The following is a 16,177-nucleotide window of genomic DNA, read 5'->3' on the forward strand; positions in this document are numbered from 1 at the left end:
CTAATCAACTCACTGTGGCACAGAGTGAACTTTGGAGGAACTGCATCTTCACTTTGACTGGAACTATTCCAGAAGGTGTTGTTTACATCTCCCCAATGGATGGAGGCTTGGCAACAGGACCTTAAGTCTTCACAGCTTGGAGTTTCACAGGATCATACTTGGCCTTGACGTGGCTGATGCTCTTGGTTTTTATGTGTATGTGAGAACATTTCAGGAGAGGGAAAATCAGGGGACCGTAAATGTAATGGAACATGATGCTGATGACGATGATGATAAATTAACTTCATTTCGTATGCCTGAATAAATTAGTGAAGAGTTTTAACAGTGAACCGGTGGCAGCTACATTTGTAGTGACCTAGCTGTAAACACGGTTTGTCATCTGCATAGATGTATCCGCACAGTGTTTAAAGTCAAGCATGTTAGGCTTTCGTTCTGTCTTTTAGTAGCTCTGTATTCTTAGATAAAATTATTTATCCTATTGAAATTCTAGTGGCCTCATTATTCCACAAAAATGGTACAATTATCTTGCCCTGGGTTTATATAATTATATATTTATAAGTATAGGAAAAATTACCACAGTTTGAAAGTTAAATTTGTTTTAAAATATAAAGCAAGCTGACTTCAGTTATAGTTGTGACTTAAGAAATAGCGATGACCGTGGATGCAGCGCTATGAAGGGAAGCTCATTCCATTCCACCATGAATACAAGGCTGTGAATGGAAGCTCATTCTATTCCGTTGAGGGTGCAGGGCTGTGGATGGAAGCTCATTCATTCCATTCCAAAGAACATAACCTGGAGGATGGGAAGGAATGGTCTGAGTTGCTGTCTCCTGAACATGACATGGCTGCTTCACTCATGACTTTACAGCAGCTATGGCTCTCTGCACAAGATCTGGTCGGAAAGATCTCTGCATAGACGGGGTAAATTGCTCCAAGACTTGCCCCTTCCTGGGGAGCTAGTGGCAATGGAGAGGCTCAGGAGGGACAATCGTTCCTAATTAAGCATGTGACCACTAGTAGGTTTCCTTCACTCCAGTGGATGGCCCCACACCCATGCACATTGGCAGGACTAACTGGACTTAGTGAGTTACCAAAGAAAAGACATGCAATTGGAAAGGGGCATAGGATGGGGTTTGTGATGGGAATATGGAGGTATATGTGATCATATTTTATTATGTACATGCATGAGATTCTCAAAAATAAAAAACAATTTATGATATAAACTCTATCTCCCAAATTATTCTTCAGTTGAGATGTTCTTTGTACTTAGTAAAAGGACTCGTTGTTGGTATGTTTATCAAATATTTTTCCTATACAAATACTTTGAAAGTTCTTATTCACTTAGATGAAGGAACTTTTCAATGTCCTTTTTGTGCCTGTGATACACTGCAAAGCATCATGTCAGAAGACATAACATGGGGGATAAATTGTGTGGGAAGATACTAGTGTTTCAGAATATAGTTGCTGTACTGTAGCAAGTGTATTTTTAAGAACATGCCCTCTGAGCCGGGCAGTGGTGGTGCACGCCTTGAATCTCAGCACTCGGGAGGCAGAGGCAGTAGGATCTCCGTGAGTTCGAGACCAGCCTGGTCTACAAGAGCTAGTTCCAGGACAGGCTCCAAAGCTACACTGAAAAACCAAAAAAAAAAAATGCCCTCTGACCAGGTGATGGCAATGAACACCTTTAATGCTAGCACTCGGCAGAGGCAGGCAGATCTCTGAGTTGAAGGCCAACCTGGTCTATAGAGCTAGGACCAGGACAGTCAGGACTACACAGAGAAACCCTGTCTTGGGGGAAAAAAAAAAACTATGTCCTCTGCTTTGAAGTGAGGGATAGAGGTAGAGTTGCAGCCACTGAAGTTAACCCTGGAGCAGTCTGCACATCCATAAGTATTTCCCATGTAAGCACATTGATGGCGGTCAGGAGTCACTGAAGATAAAAGAGCAGCCGGTATAAAGAGCATTAATATTGCCCATTAAAAATCTTGGCTTTTTGGGATATGTTTGTTTTATTTTTATATCAAATACCTTTTGAAACAGCATTTATCTGTTCAGAAAGTGCTCTGTGCAACTCACTCTTGGTGTTAAATTTTACAGAGCGTCTCTGAGAATCTTCCACTTATTCGCATTGGTGTTGATGGAATGTTACAAGTAAATGGCCAAGCAGTAGGTAAGAGCTGTGTGGTTAAAGCTGCCACTTGACCTGGCGGAATGTTTATTCAAACATGACCACGGGTGTCTACTAACAATCAAGGGCTGTTTCCTATTGAATGCACAAAAAGGAAATGGAGAAATGAGATGATACTAAGTCCTATGTCTTCTCTGGTTTTAGCCATGGGTTCCTTTGAGGGGGGCCCTCTAAGAATAATATTTCCTGTTCAAGATTCTAAGACCAGAGGAATGGAAGGAATTAAGAATATGAAAAGTGGGAATGAAGAATAAAAAAGCCTAGGGTACAGAGGCTAAGTGGGGGGAAAGAGGCAAATACGTGTACCATAAGCTATGATGTACCATGTGTGTGTATTACATAGTCTTCGTAAGGTAGCAATATGACAATATGATAAGACTAAAGTCTACTGCTCAGTAGACAAGAAGTGGTGATAGTGATGCCTTTATAATGTATTAGGAACAAACCCACAGCTGTAGAGAACTGTTTGACATGGAGAAGAAGTTTTCAGGGGAGCAGGGCACAAAGGAACCATGTTGTCTGGGTGCTTTCACGGGGGTAGGGGGTGATGAGCGAATTGAGATTACTAACATGAGATGGATTCGGTATGATAAGAGCTCCAGAGAATGTTGGGATCAGAAAGGACTGCTACTTACTGGGACAAGTCTCAGCCACTCATTTTTTCTATCTCAAATATCAGTCTTCAAAGCTAGAGATTCACTGATATTAATTATTTACAAAATTTAATTGGAATATTCAAGCATTGGACTGGTGTTTTAAAAGAGAACATTAAGATATTTGTTTCATAAAAAGTCCTTTACTAACAGCAGTGTCCAGTCATAGGGGGTATTTCCTGTGGATGAGAGGAGGTAGATTTGTGCAGTCAGAACTCATTGTGAACATTACAAAATCATCAAAAGACAAGTTTGATTAATAAAAAAAAATCCTTTAAATTGTCTTATGGCATATTAAACCATAGTCATTTCAGATACAAAAGACATTATGAAGTTATTCACATTCTTTTGATACTCTTGTTACTTTTATTAAATATGGCACTGATTTTAAAGTATAGAAACTTACTAAGATATGCTTGGGGAAATGAGTGTATTTTTTCCATCTGAAAACTTTATTTATGTCAGTGTTGAAAACATGTATTTTCTCCTACTTGTGGTTTAAACATTCTTGCATGGGGTGGATCAAGGAACTTCGGGCCAGGCTCAGTAGCAAACATGGTCATGAAAAAAGGAAACAATTTGGAAGCCTAAAATGAATTCTATCTTGGGCCAAAGTGATAGAAAGCTTTTGGTCCTCTAAATTGCAGGAGAAATTGAATACATGATCAATATGTGATGCACTAGAGATACACACCTTAATACCCCACCATCATCTTTGGCATTTCCTGTCTGAAGGTCATGATTTGTTCTAATGGGAGACCACTACTCTGTATCAGTCAGCAGAGCAACACTGGTTTGCATTCTCTCTCCTCTTGGCTGTGGTTACTGGAAATGTAATCTCACTTCTGAAATGTCATCTGCACATTTTACTGAACCTATGTCTTTTTCTTTACAATATATATTGTTATATGCAAATTTGCAAAAGATTGATACCTGTAATAGCCCTTCTCAAAGGAGTACACAGAAAACTAGTTCTGTCATAGGAATGCACAGATGTATGTCTGGCTTTGCGTATTTAAGAGTAATTGATCACGTGTCTCCCTTTGCATTTTAGAAAATCCGGAGAAATATCTTCATTGGCTGGTAATAATATTTACCTTCTATCTTGAATTATTAAGTATGTGTATCATATTACATGCAATATGTATTAACCATCTTGTTTTAAATCTCATCCAGCCTAACAGAAAAGGGAAAAATTTTGTCCCTGATCAAATGAAAGGAGTTGGGGATGCACAGGCATTCACACCAGGTAACCTTTAAAATAAAAATTATTTTGAAGAGAAATTTATTAAACCAATGGAGAAATATCTCTTTTTGTTTCTAATTCATTTTTCTCACAAATGGAGCAGAAGGATTAAATTCCCATACCTAGCAGCTCACTGAAACCCAATAATTGTTGAGTACAGTAATCTTATACAAAGATGACTTACTGTTTCCTCCAATTCAGTTCAGATGGTAAATAAACATGTTATGAAGAACTGTTAGGAAACGAAAGCAGCTGCAAAGAAAGAAGCAACTCTTTTTCTAGATGTGTTCATTGGTTTTTGTCAACTAGACACAGCTAGAATCATCTAGAAGTAGGGAACCGCAATTGAGAAAATGCCTCCCCAGACTGGTCTACAGGAAAGTCTTTGGTTCATTTTCTTGATTAATGATTGATGTGGGACAGCCAAGCCCACTGTAGGTGATACCACTCCTGGCAATTGTCCTGGGTTCTATAAGAAAGCAGGCTACGGGGGCTAGGGATGGCAGTAAGTAGCCTCTGCATCAGCTCCTGCCTCCAGGTCCCTGCCTTGACTCTCCATCCAGACTTTTTCAGTAATGTACTATGAGATGAAATAAACCCTTTCTTCCTCAAGTTGTTTTGGATATTTATTGTAGTAATGGAAAACTAACTAGGTCACCAAAGAAAGAACCATATTTAGTTTATTATATAGTATAGTATAGTGTGGTATTTCATGCTGAATTTAAAAGAAATTTTGAATACTAGACAAAAACATTTCAGATAAAAGGACAGGTGTTTGTTCACTGGTAAATGCATGAAAGGAATAAGAGTATTGGAAGTCATTTCGATAAGCATTCTGCCTAGGTTGTTTATAAGTTATCATCAACGAATAGACAAGATTTAATGTGAATTTGTATTTTTCTCTTGTTTTTTAATGTTTTTGAAAGTAAGTATATTTATTTGAGAGTTTGTAGCATCTAGTATATCTCCAAAACTGTTAAAATTGTGGGCAACTGTAATTATTCCCCAATTTTTGGATAATAAGGAGCATTTCCTACAAAAGTAACATTCAACTAAAAATTCTTAATTTAGAAAATGAAAAAAACATTGTTTATCAGTTATTATTTTCTATCAGTCTCATAATACCTATTGCCTTTACTGTTTTAAGTAATTAATTTTAACTATACACACGTTTCTCAGCAGAGCCAGGCTTAGAATTGACTTCGGAGGAAGAGTACAAAGGTCCTGCCAGAAATGAAGACAAGCAGTGTCAGGTGTGTGGTGGCTCACTCTTACCTGATAGCTAACACTGGCTTCTCTGATTTAATTATGTTTGATAAAGTTTGGAGAATCCTGGAATGTTGGCTTCTCACATGACTCTAATATTCTCTAAGCAGACACTTGGCACTTGATTCCAAAAGAGAACGCCGAAGTTCTGAAATACATTGGTTTATAAAGATAAACACAAATCAAGAGTTAAGTTCAAAAGTAATGGTAGGTGATGCTTCTTGCCCAAAGAGGCATCAAATAATCTTATAAAAGTCATACTTTCTAAGTTTTTCTGGTAAATCCAATCACTTTATCAAGTAATTTTTTGATCCAAACTTAATTATATCATATGTTTTGATATAAAAAAAGGTTAGGTTGGGCATGGAGACCTGGCCCAATGCTTCAGAGCACATCCAGGTCTTCCCGAGGACCCAGTCCAGCTTGGTTCTCAGCATCCACACTGGGCAGTTCACAACCACACGTAACTTGCTCCTGGGATCATGCCCTCTCTTGGGCTCCTTAGCATCTGTACCCACGTGCACCTTCCACACACAGGCACACATCTATGCAAAATTTTAAAATAACAAAAGTAAATCTTTTTAAAGTTAGGTAATAAAATATACTGTGCCATGTAACTGTTGGGGGAGACTGCTTGTCCATTTCCTGGCCACCCAGACTCCCGAAATAATCACATAGAAACTAAATTATTTGCAATACTGTTTGGTCAATAGCTTAAACATATTTCTAGCTAGCTCTTATATCCTAAACTAACTCATCTCCATTAATCCGTGCATCACCACGAAGTCGTGACCTACCAGCAAAGTTTCGGCATGCTCTGGTGGAGGCGTCTGTCTCCTGTGGTGGCTACATGGCTTCTCCCTGACTCTGCCTACTGCCTCCTCCTCTATCTGCTAGGAACTCCCGCCTTGCCCTATTTTGCTAAGTCACTGGCTGGAACAGCTGTATTCGCTAACCAATAAAAGCAACACATAGACAGAAGGACCTCCATGAAAATTTCATCTGAAGAAGCATTGCTGATTGTGAAGATGTGTCAGAAGAGGAAAGGTGGTGTCTGTGCCCCATGGCATGAAGAATTGCTTGGGCCCCTGATGGCAAAAAATAGATTTACAGTTAGCCATATGTATGCAGATATTAAATACCAGAAAAATCAGTCCAGACAGAAAAGCTAAAATTCCACTTGAGCTGATCCTGCAGGGAGGTGACACAACTAACTTCCATTTTCCCAGCGGAAGCCCAGAGTGAAAGAGCAGATGCAGTGACGGACCACCTTCCAGAGCCAAGAGGGGTGCAAAAGAAGGGCCCGAAGAGACAAGCAGGATGCTTCGAGAGAATGGAGTTTTATCTCAGCCCTTTGAAGACCTTGTGTGGGCCAGGTGATCAGTACTGAGGAATTCTGGGCCCATTGTTTAATGTGAATGCAAAAGATAGTTCTACGTCCAATCATAAGCTCTTGGCGTTTCTGCTGCTTCCTGGAGGATGCCTGCACCCAAACAGATGGCTGTAATGGTTGAGATCATTTAGTTTCTGATGTCGAGTCTATATTTAGGACCTACCGAGCAATAAAAATGAAATATACAGAAAATGTGCACCACAACATGACAGAAAAGGAATCTGGACACGTCTCTCCCAGTTCCATTATTTTCACAGGGACTGACTAAACACGGGGTCCAAGTGTCTTTGCAGAGTGCGCCAAAACAGGTGAACAGCATTTAAAACAACGATTCCATTCGGAGTAAGAAATCCAATGCTAGTGGGATAAAACCGGACTCTCTGAATATGGCGGACAATGAGGGCTGCTGAGAAGCCAAGGACAATGGCACGGGGTTTTGATCCTACTTCATGTTCTGGCTTTGTGGGAGCCTAGCCAGTTTGGATGTTCACCTTCCTAGACCAGAATGGAGGGGGGAGGACTTTGGACTTTCCACAGGGCAGGGAACCCTGGCTGCTCTTCAGACTGGAGAGGGAGGGGGAGAGGAGTGGGGGGATGGGGAGAGGAGTGGGAGGCTGGGAGGAGGCGGAAATTTTTTTTTCAATAAAAATAATAAAAAAAAAGAAATCCAATGCTAGATTGAACGACTTTGGAAGATAAACCACTAGATTAGGTGCCCACAGGGGCCAGAAGAAGGCAACAGATCCCCTGGGAGGTGAAGGTAACAGAAATTCTGAGCTGCCCTCTCCGTACTGGGAACCAAGCCTGCTCCCTCTGCGAGTGCTCTTAATCACTGAGCCCTGTCTCCAGCCCTCTGCTTAGATATTTTACATGCAGAATGAAACAACAAACCTCTGGTTCCAGTCTTCAGAAACCTGTTTGTTCATGGGTCTTCCTTGTTTTTATTTTAAAAACTTTGGCGTTTTCCTAGGTAGTGTCTTTGAGCCTCCTCCCCTCCTGTCAAGGTTGATCACTTCCCCCTCATAGCTCCTTTAAATCTTAACCTGAATGCAACAGCTAATGGGATCTTACTAATTAATCAAATAATTACAAAGTTCTCGATATATGTCATGGCTGGGGAAGGCCAGTGAACAAGAATAGGCAAGCCACGTGGAACCTACACTTGGCTGAGAGAAGACTAATTGGCAGTTGTTAAATGAATAAGGCAAAAGTAAACCCTTTTTTGAAGGTGCAATTGTGGAGAAAACAGAAAGGATGATATGATAGATGAATTCCTGGGCAGGGGTGCTATGTCAGGCCTTGGAAAGTTGCTCACCTGCCTAGACTCACAGTTGTAGAAAAGATAATGAATCCAGAAGTTAAATTTTTTAAAAAGCTACTTGCAGGCAAAGCAGGCAATACCCCCTTAAGAGCACTGAGTGAATCACTCTGAGGCTTTCTTGGCGGTTCTCTTATTCAGAGAAGGCGGGAAAGGCTGGTGTGGATCATGGCTCCTATTGTTTGAGAGGTGCCTCGCTTTCCACAGTCCCATACTATCCACCCAGCACTTGTGTTCCACTACTTGAAACCAAGAGTCAGGTGATAAAAATAAACTAAAATAGTCGATGCTAATTGTGGAAAAGTTAGTAGCTATCTTTTGTCTCAAGCCTTCGTTAAAGGTTGAAGAAGAAAGGAAGCAGGGATGGGATGGAGGGGAAGCATCAGAGAGCCTGTGCGCTGCTGCTCTTGACCATGGTGACGGTGGATCACCTCTAACAAGGAAGAATGGGACGTCTGGCTCCCAGAGGTCTCCTAGTACCGACAGCAAAGAGCAGGATGGGTAAGAATGTGATACTGCACAAGAGGACATTATGTTTGTTCTATAAAATTATAATTTAGATTAACAAACTTTACTTCTACTTGAGATATTATAAAAACCAAATAAGTAATCATACAGTTTTCTGATCACATTGGTAAATATTTTGTATAAAAATAATAACTAGGATTGGAAGATGTGTAAAAAAGGTAATATCACTGTCTCCAAATGAAATGGATAAGTAATTTTCGAAGGTAGTATTCATTCGAGATTTCCTATATATCATATTTTTAATCTTAAAACTTGACTTTTTTAAAATTGAGACAAGGCCCACATTGTCTGTAGCCCACGCTGACTTCTAATTTGCAGAAATTCTTGTGCGTCGACCTCCCAAGTTCTGTGATTACAGGTGTGAACTATCACACCCAGATTAACAATTCTACAGGAAAATGTGACCAGTAATCACACTCGTGCACACCATAAAGGACCAGCGAGAGGGCAGAAATCATTGTGGTTTCTTTAAATACACACATCTAAAGTTTAAAAGCTAATATTCACATATAGGAGTTACCAAGCCTGACCTCCTTCGCTCAGGATGGTTGTTTCTGGTTCCATCCATTTACCTGCAATTTTCATAATTTCATTTTTTAACAGTTAAGTAATATTCCATTGTGTAAATGTGCCATGTTTTCATTATTTATTCACCACTTGCTGGACATTCTGGCTGTTATGAATAGAGCAGCAATGACCGTGAGTAGGATAGCGTCTCTGTGGTAGGATATAAGTCCTGTGGTATATGCCCAAAGTGATGTAACTGGATCTTGAGGCAGGTTGATTATCAGCCATTTGAGGAATGACCACACTGAGTTCCTTGGTTGTTGTACAAGCTGGCGCTCTGGCCAGCAATGGATAAGTGTTCCTCTTTCTCCACATCTTCACCAACATCTGCTATCATTTGTTTTGTTAATCTTGAGTATTATGACTTGGGTAAGATGTCAAAAAGTTTTAATTTGCGTTTTGAAATGTTTCTCATTTTGTGTTTCATCTTTTGAGAATGCTCCTTTTAGTTCTGTACCCATTTTTTAATTGAGTGTTTGTTTTCTTTATATTTGGGGGGTTTTTTTAGATCTTTATATATTCTAGATACTAATCCTCTATCAGATGTATAATTGGAAAAGTTTTTGTCTACTCTATGAGTATTTGAATATTTTAAAAGCAAAATTTTGCACAAACTATTTCCCTCTTCTTTCCTGTTAAATGTTTTATTTTGTTTTTTCTTTCTCCATTTTTGTCTGTAGGAGAGGGATTGTACATGCATGTGTATGCATGTTTTGTACTTGTAGCACATGTGTGTGGTGATACTTTTCTTACAAGTGTCTGTGCATAAGTATGGAAGCCAGGAATTGGTGTGAGGAATCATCCTCATGTGGTAAACAATTTTTAGGCAGATCTCCCAGTCAAACCCAGAGCTCACGGATATGGCAGTTATGGCTAGACTAGTTTACAAGACATCTTTCTCTGGGGCTTCCCTGCCTCCACCTCCAGCAGCTGGAATTACAGGTTCTAGGGATTTGAGCTGCGGTCCTCACACGTGCTGGAAGGAGCTTGAACCTCTGGGCCACTGCCCAGTTCCTCTTTCATGTAATTTTCTAACGTCACTTAAGTTAATCGTATTTTTAAAAAATAAAACCAAAATTGTAGCCCCAGTCTAGTTATTTTTCCCATACCCAAGGGTCATTGCTCGTAGATTGGGAGGTCGGGTGTTCAGTGAAGTATTCAAGGTTGGTGTGGCGTTCATTTCTGGCTACTCACTTTTGTTCCACAAGTTTCCAGAAAATCACTAACTGCCAGTTTGTTTTTTTCCCCTTTTTCTTTTTTTCCTTTTCAAGTGTTCATAATTTTTATCAATTTTCTTTCTTTCTTTTTTATTTATTCATATATTACATCCCAAGTACAGTTTCCCCTCCCTCCTCTCCTCCCAGTCTCTTCACCCCACCACCCTTCTTCCCCAGATCCACTCCTCCTCCATTTCTCTTTGGAAAAGAGCAGGCCTCCCAGGAATATCAACCAAACATGCATAATAAGTTACAATAAGACTAGGCACATCCTCTCATATTAAGGTTGGTAACCCAGTAGGAAGAAAAGGTCTCAAGAGCAGGCAAAGTCAGAGACACCCCCACTCCCACCATTAGGAGTCCCATGAGAACACCACGCTGCATGACCATAACATATATGCAGAGTGCCTAGCGCAGACTCGTTCAGGTTCTATAACTGTCGCTTCAGTCTCTGTGATCCCCTATGAGCCCTGGTTAGTTGATTCTGTGGGCCATTTCCTTGTGGTGTCTTGACCCTTCAGGCTCCTTCCTCCCCCTCTTCCTCAGGTATCCCCAAGCTCTGCCTGAAGTTTGGCTGTGGGTCTCTAAATCCTCTCCCATCAGTTGCTGGGTGAAGCCTCTGATGACAATTGGGCTGGACTCCATCATAGAAGAATATCATTAGGAATCATTTCATTGACTTTTTTTTATGCCTTTGGTTCTCTCCTTGGTCTCCAGGCTATCCAGACCCCTGGACCTCCAGGCAAAGTCAGACATGGGCTCCTTCTTATAGCATGGGCCTCAAGTTGAACCAGTAACTAACCAGCCACTCCCATATTGCTGTGCCACCTTTACCCCCAGCACATCTTGTAGGCAGGATAGATTGTAGATCAAAGATTCTGTGACTGGGCTGATGTCCCAGTCCGTCCACTGGAAGGCTTACCTGGTTACAGAAGATGGTCAGCTCGGGTTCCGTATCCCCCTTACTAGGAGACTTCACTAGGGTTAGCCTCATAGATTCCAGGGAATTTCCATTGCACTAGGTTTCTACAGACACCCCCAATTCCAAACTGGGAGATCTACCCGTTCTTATCTTGTCATTTACATTCTATTTAAGAAGTGGTTTTCTCCCTCGTCTTTTCCTGCTGGGCTCTTCTGTAGTCTGTGTCTCCTGGAAACCCTTCCTTGCTCTCAGACCAGAGTTTTCCTGAGTCAGCTCTTGCATATAGCTCTGTCTGCACCAGGCCTGGCTGGCATCTGTCTTTAAGCAAGGAGGATCCGTTTCCTCATCTTCAGCTGCTACTTTATAACTTCTTTCCATTAGTAAGTAAAGTAGCATTGGATTTTATAGCATCGTTTTCATAATTTCAGTCCATAGAATTATTGGAATGTATTATCCATTATGATTTTTTAATTAGTGGTTCTGCCTTGAATATAAAAGAAGAAAAGAAAATAGGACATGAAAACTGGTCATCGGGAGACTTTGTGACTGAATTGACGGCTGGGGGGTCTGAGTTGGCGGCTCATCTCCTGAGAGTGAAGGATACTTGTGGTTTAAATGAGAGCAGCCCTGATAAAGGAAGGTAAAAACGGTAAACTCCCCATGAAGGGCGGGGGTAGCAGCGTTGTTTTTTTCTGAAAATAGAGCAAGTTGATTTTCTGTTTATACTCAGATGCCTTAAAGAAAATGACTATAAACAGCCTGTAACTTCATGATAAGAAGGAATTAATGACAACTGCAGAGACTTTATACAAAAAAGACTTTTTGTATTTTGTCTGAAAGGATTCTATGTTCTTCTTTTTTCAGGTCTGCAAATCAAAAATCAAAGGAAAAACACAAGGTACTGTAGAACTCAAACCCAGGTTTTGGTAGTGGGGGCAGAAGACACCCACAGAGCCCTAGGCAGCCATCTACAATGGGCAGAGCCTACCGTCATCCCACCCTCCTGGGAGGAGCCACAGGTTCTGTCCACCAGCATCACTGTCACCCAGCAACCACCCAATGACACCCTCAGCACTGCCCACCTCAAACCTGGCTCCATGGGCACTCTGCGGGAGGCTGTTGCCTGAGTGGCTTCCCAGAGGCAATGCCCAGTTGTACAGACAAGTACATAGCAAGGAAGACTTAGGAAACAACACATTGTGTAAGATAAGAATATGGTTTCAGCAAGAGGAGTGACACCCAGGGAGATGTGTTCCGAGCACGAGGAAGAAGCAGCCCAGGAAGGCGCTTTGCTCTGTAGGAGAAAAGGGTCTGGAGGAAGCAAATTTTCCAGTTCAGGTGGAGATCTGACTGAGGAGAGCAGAAATGCCACAGACCTCAACCGTTGCAGGGTTCAGTCCCCAGGACAGGTCCACATTCAACTGGCAGAATCCACCAACAGTGCGAACCAGAAGAGAGTGCGAACTGCTAAAGCCTGGCTGAGCAATGGCGGCAAAGGTTCCAGCCTCCCTGCGTACAGTACCCTGTGGGCGCTGTCAGTGTTAACAGCCAGGTGCGCAGAATGAGAGCCACCACATTCCTGCAGAGAGGAGGCCTAGGGAGAGGATGACAGAACTCAAGGAGACGAAGCCCAAGGACAGCAACCACTTCCAAGTGGGTCCCACTGTCACTTCAGTTATCAACTCAGGTGGAAACGAGAAGAAACTGCAGTGGGGCCGAGTGAATGCTGCTTGGCCACGTCTGCTAGCACAGGGGTTAGTCAGCCTTCACTCCAGCGTGCAGACAAACAAGACCCGACCTGACGACCTTGAGAGACGGTTCCTCACTCACCCATCTGCTAGCTAGACCCACATACATGGTTCTCAATCTGTAGTCTCAGACATACATTTAGTCCAAACACTCAGACACATAAATTAAAATGAAGGAGGAAAAGGGTTAGAACCTTCTGCTTATGTAAAGACATTTGCTTAGAAAGAGCAATTAGAACCAGAGGCCAGTGATAAAACTACCCTTTGACAAAAATCAGTCCTTTTCAGAAGTGTCCACATTTCTGCTTAGCTGGTCTTTTTTGGCTGTATGCGGTATCACTATCTGAGGAAACTGTGATCTAGTGTAGTTGGTTCTACAGGCCAGAAGAGAAACAAAGGCTGTGGAAGACGCTGATGACCTCACTCAGCCATCTGAGTCGTGCTCAGAGGACGGTAAGCTGCCGGGCCCTCATTATCAAGGCACTGGGCTACTGTCCAAATAATTGTTTCCTTTTATTGAAAATAACTTTTCTTCACATAATGTATCCTGATTACACTTTCCCCTTCTTCTCCTCCTAACTCCTCCCCACTTCACATCCCATCCCAATCCACTCCTTTTCTGCCTTTCATTAGAAAACAAACAGGCTCCTAAAGGAGAACAATAAAATAAAATACAATAGTGTCCCAAGGTCTCTCGCTCTATGCACTTTGTCTGTCTGTAGGTCTCTATGTTTGTTCCTATCTGCTGCAGGAGGAAGCTTCTCTAATGATGGCTGAGCCAGGAGAAAAACAAAATATCGTTAGGAGTCATTATAATGTTACATTTTTGTTTGTTTGTTTATTTGTTTGTTTTTAGAATGGTATTGTTTGGTTTTGCCCTAGATCCCTGGGCTATCTAGTCTCAGGTTCTTACTCACCCAAGCAATGTCAAGTATGGGTTCCTACTCTCGGAGTAGGCCTTAAGCCAAATCATATATCGGTTGGTAAATCACACAAGCTTTGTGCCTCCATTGCCCGAGTGTATCTTGCAGGCAGGACACCACCGTAGACCAAATGGTTTGTGCCTGGGTTAGTGTTTAATTACTTCTCTTGTAGCCTGCAGTGTTTACATTTCTTCTTTGATAGCCTTCATTGCTACTTTCCTGTACCAAAGATGCTAGAACAGAAGGGTGAAGGCTCTATAGAGGCACCAGCTCAACATCTCCAAGTTCAATGAATTGTGTAAGTGTTACCTTTGGCATCGGAGCCTTACCTTCAGTCTGTGGAGAGCAACCTATAGTCCTGGCAACGGCCTGGATGTTTAGGGATTCTCATGGGATCCCTATGATCAACAGCTCAATTAGATGCACCCCAAGCCTGGTACTAAAAGCTTCATTTGATGACAAGAGATGTCCAGTTGGGGCTCTGTCTCCCCTATCATTTGGTGATTTCATTTAGATCTCCTTCATATATGCGTATATTTAGGAAGCTTCTACTGTGTTGGGTTACTTTTAGGTGTCTCTCCCTGTATCCCTCCCTCGTCCTCCTTTTCCCTTCCCTTCTCCACTTGATCCTCTCATTCCAGTCCCTCACCCCCAACCAGAATTCATCCATAACTATCTATTCTACTTCCCTTTCCAAGAGAGACATGTTTGCTGAGACTATAAGTTTCAGGCCTAATAAGGCAGGAAGCAATAGAGGAAGGCGTATGTGGTGATCTGAATGAGAATGGTCCCAGAGGTCCAGATATTTGAATCCTGGGTGCCCAGCTGATTCTGTTTGGGAACGATCAGGAGGTGCGGCCTTTTTAGAGGAAGGGTGTCATCGGGAGCAGGCTCTGAGGTTTCAAAAGCCCATGCCATTCTTAGTTAGCTTTCTCTCTATCCCATGCTTGTAGATCAGGATGTAAGTTTCCAGCCACTGCGCCAGCACCCTGTCTGCCTGCCTGCTGTCACACTCCCTCCGTGATAGTCACAACTCTAATCCTCTGAAACTGTGAGCCCCAAACAAACTCTCCACATTGTCTTGGTCATACACCTTATCACAATGAAGAAAATTAACTAAAGCAACATTCAAGGTGTCCTCTGGCATCCGTGTACTGTGCTGTTTGGGCAGTCCTGTTCCTACTGCTGAGTGGGAACATCAGAACTGTGCTGAGCCTAGAGTTTGCCCTCCACCTTGGGAAGATTACTGTTGGATGACCTGTGTGTTTGCCCTGCCTGTGTGGCAGAGACTGTCTTCCTGGCTCAGCACGAGCGGAGGACAATGCCCTGGCACGTAGACACTGTTTTCTGCTCACAGTCAAAGAGGCCCTGAAGGTCTTCAGCGTTGTGTCCTGTGATCCCTGCCCACTTGGCTGTTAACAGACCCATCTTGATCATTTCTCAGGCAGCCTTTCTGGGTCATGTTCCCTCTCTTTGCGTCACAGCTAGAACTCTCTCAGGAAAGGCAGCTGGAACATTTGAGAGACCAGCTTCATATGATACCAGACAAATCCTCATCTTCAAATTGCTCTTTCACGTGCTTTATATGTTTGGAGTTACTCCAGGCGAAAACGAAATCTGCACCTTTCACTCCACTGGGAATGGAGTCTCAGTAATGTCTGTGGTGCAGTGCGCTCTCCACCTCTGCCTGATTGACCACTGTCTTCCTGCGTTCTCAGCCTAGCTGTCTCTTTCTCTGGACAGTATTCCAGAGCCCAGTGGAGATCAAGTGCCCTTAGGTGATAGCAGACACTTCTTACAGCATCCATCAGAATTTATATAATGGTTATTTTATTAATCTTTTCTTCTCCACTAGACTTTAATTTAAATAACAGGAGGATTCCTTCATTTTATCTGCAGACGGTAGTACCTCATGTTGTATGCTGTCGGCATCCAGTGTGCATTCGTTCAGAATGAGTGAATACTACATATAGCCCTTTCGTAACAAAAGCATTCATAGATTGTATTTCTGTACTGGTTCTTGTCTGCTTCAGGGCCTTAGAATTGTGAGATTTAGTTCATTCATACAGGGAGTATTACACGCAGAAGTTCTTGTAAAGCAGAAACAGTCAACTGGGAAGGAAACTGACAGTTCCCTTCAGAAACTGTAGTTTGTTAAAAGGAAGGGCCTCCAAGTTGACGAGAGAACAGTAGGCAAAAACAGTATAA

The 16,177-nt window shown here is 42.1% G+C and overlaps 1 protein-coding gene across 1 annotated transcript in view; it reads left to right on the forward strand.

Moving 5' to 3' along the window:
- Window positions 1–16,177, forward strand: part of LOC142851325 (uncharacterized) — a 55,662-nt gene that overhangs the window by 17,419 nt on the left and 22,066 nt on the right. The window contains 8 exon segments of the mRNA XM_075975193.1: window positions 2,098–2,170; window positions 3,896–3,924; window positions 4,018–4,090; window positions 5,267–5,340; window positions 8,405–8,565; window positions 11,774–11,938; window positions 12,163–12,201; window positions 13,435–13,499. Of these exon segments, the coding sequence (XP_075831308.1) occupies window positions 2,098–2,170; window positions 3,896–3,924; window positions 4,018–4,090; window positions 5,267–5,340; window positions 8,405–8,565; window positions 11,774–11,938; window positions 12,163–12,201; window positions 13,435–13,499 (679 nt within the window).

Source organism: Microtus pennsylvanicus, chromosome 5, assembly GCF_037038515.1.
Source record: "Microtus pennsylvanicus isolate mMicPen1 chromosome 5, mMicPen1.hap1, whole genome shotgun sequence".
Classification (NCBI taxonomy): Eukaryota; Metazoa; Chordata; class Mammalia; order Rodentia; family Cricetidae; genus Microtus; species Microtus pennsylvanicus.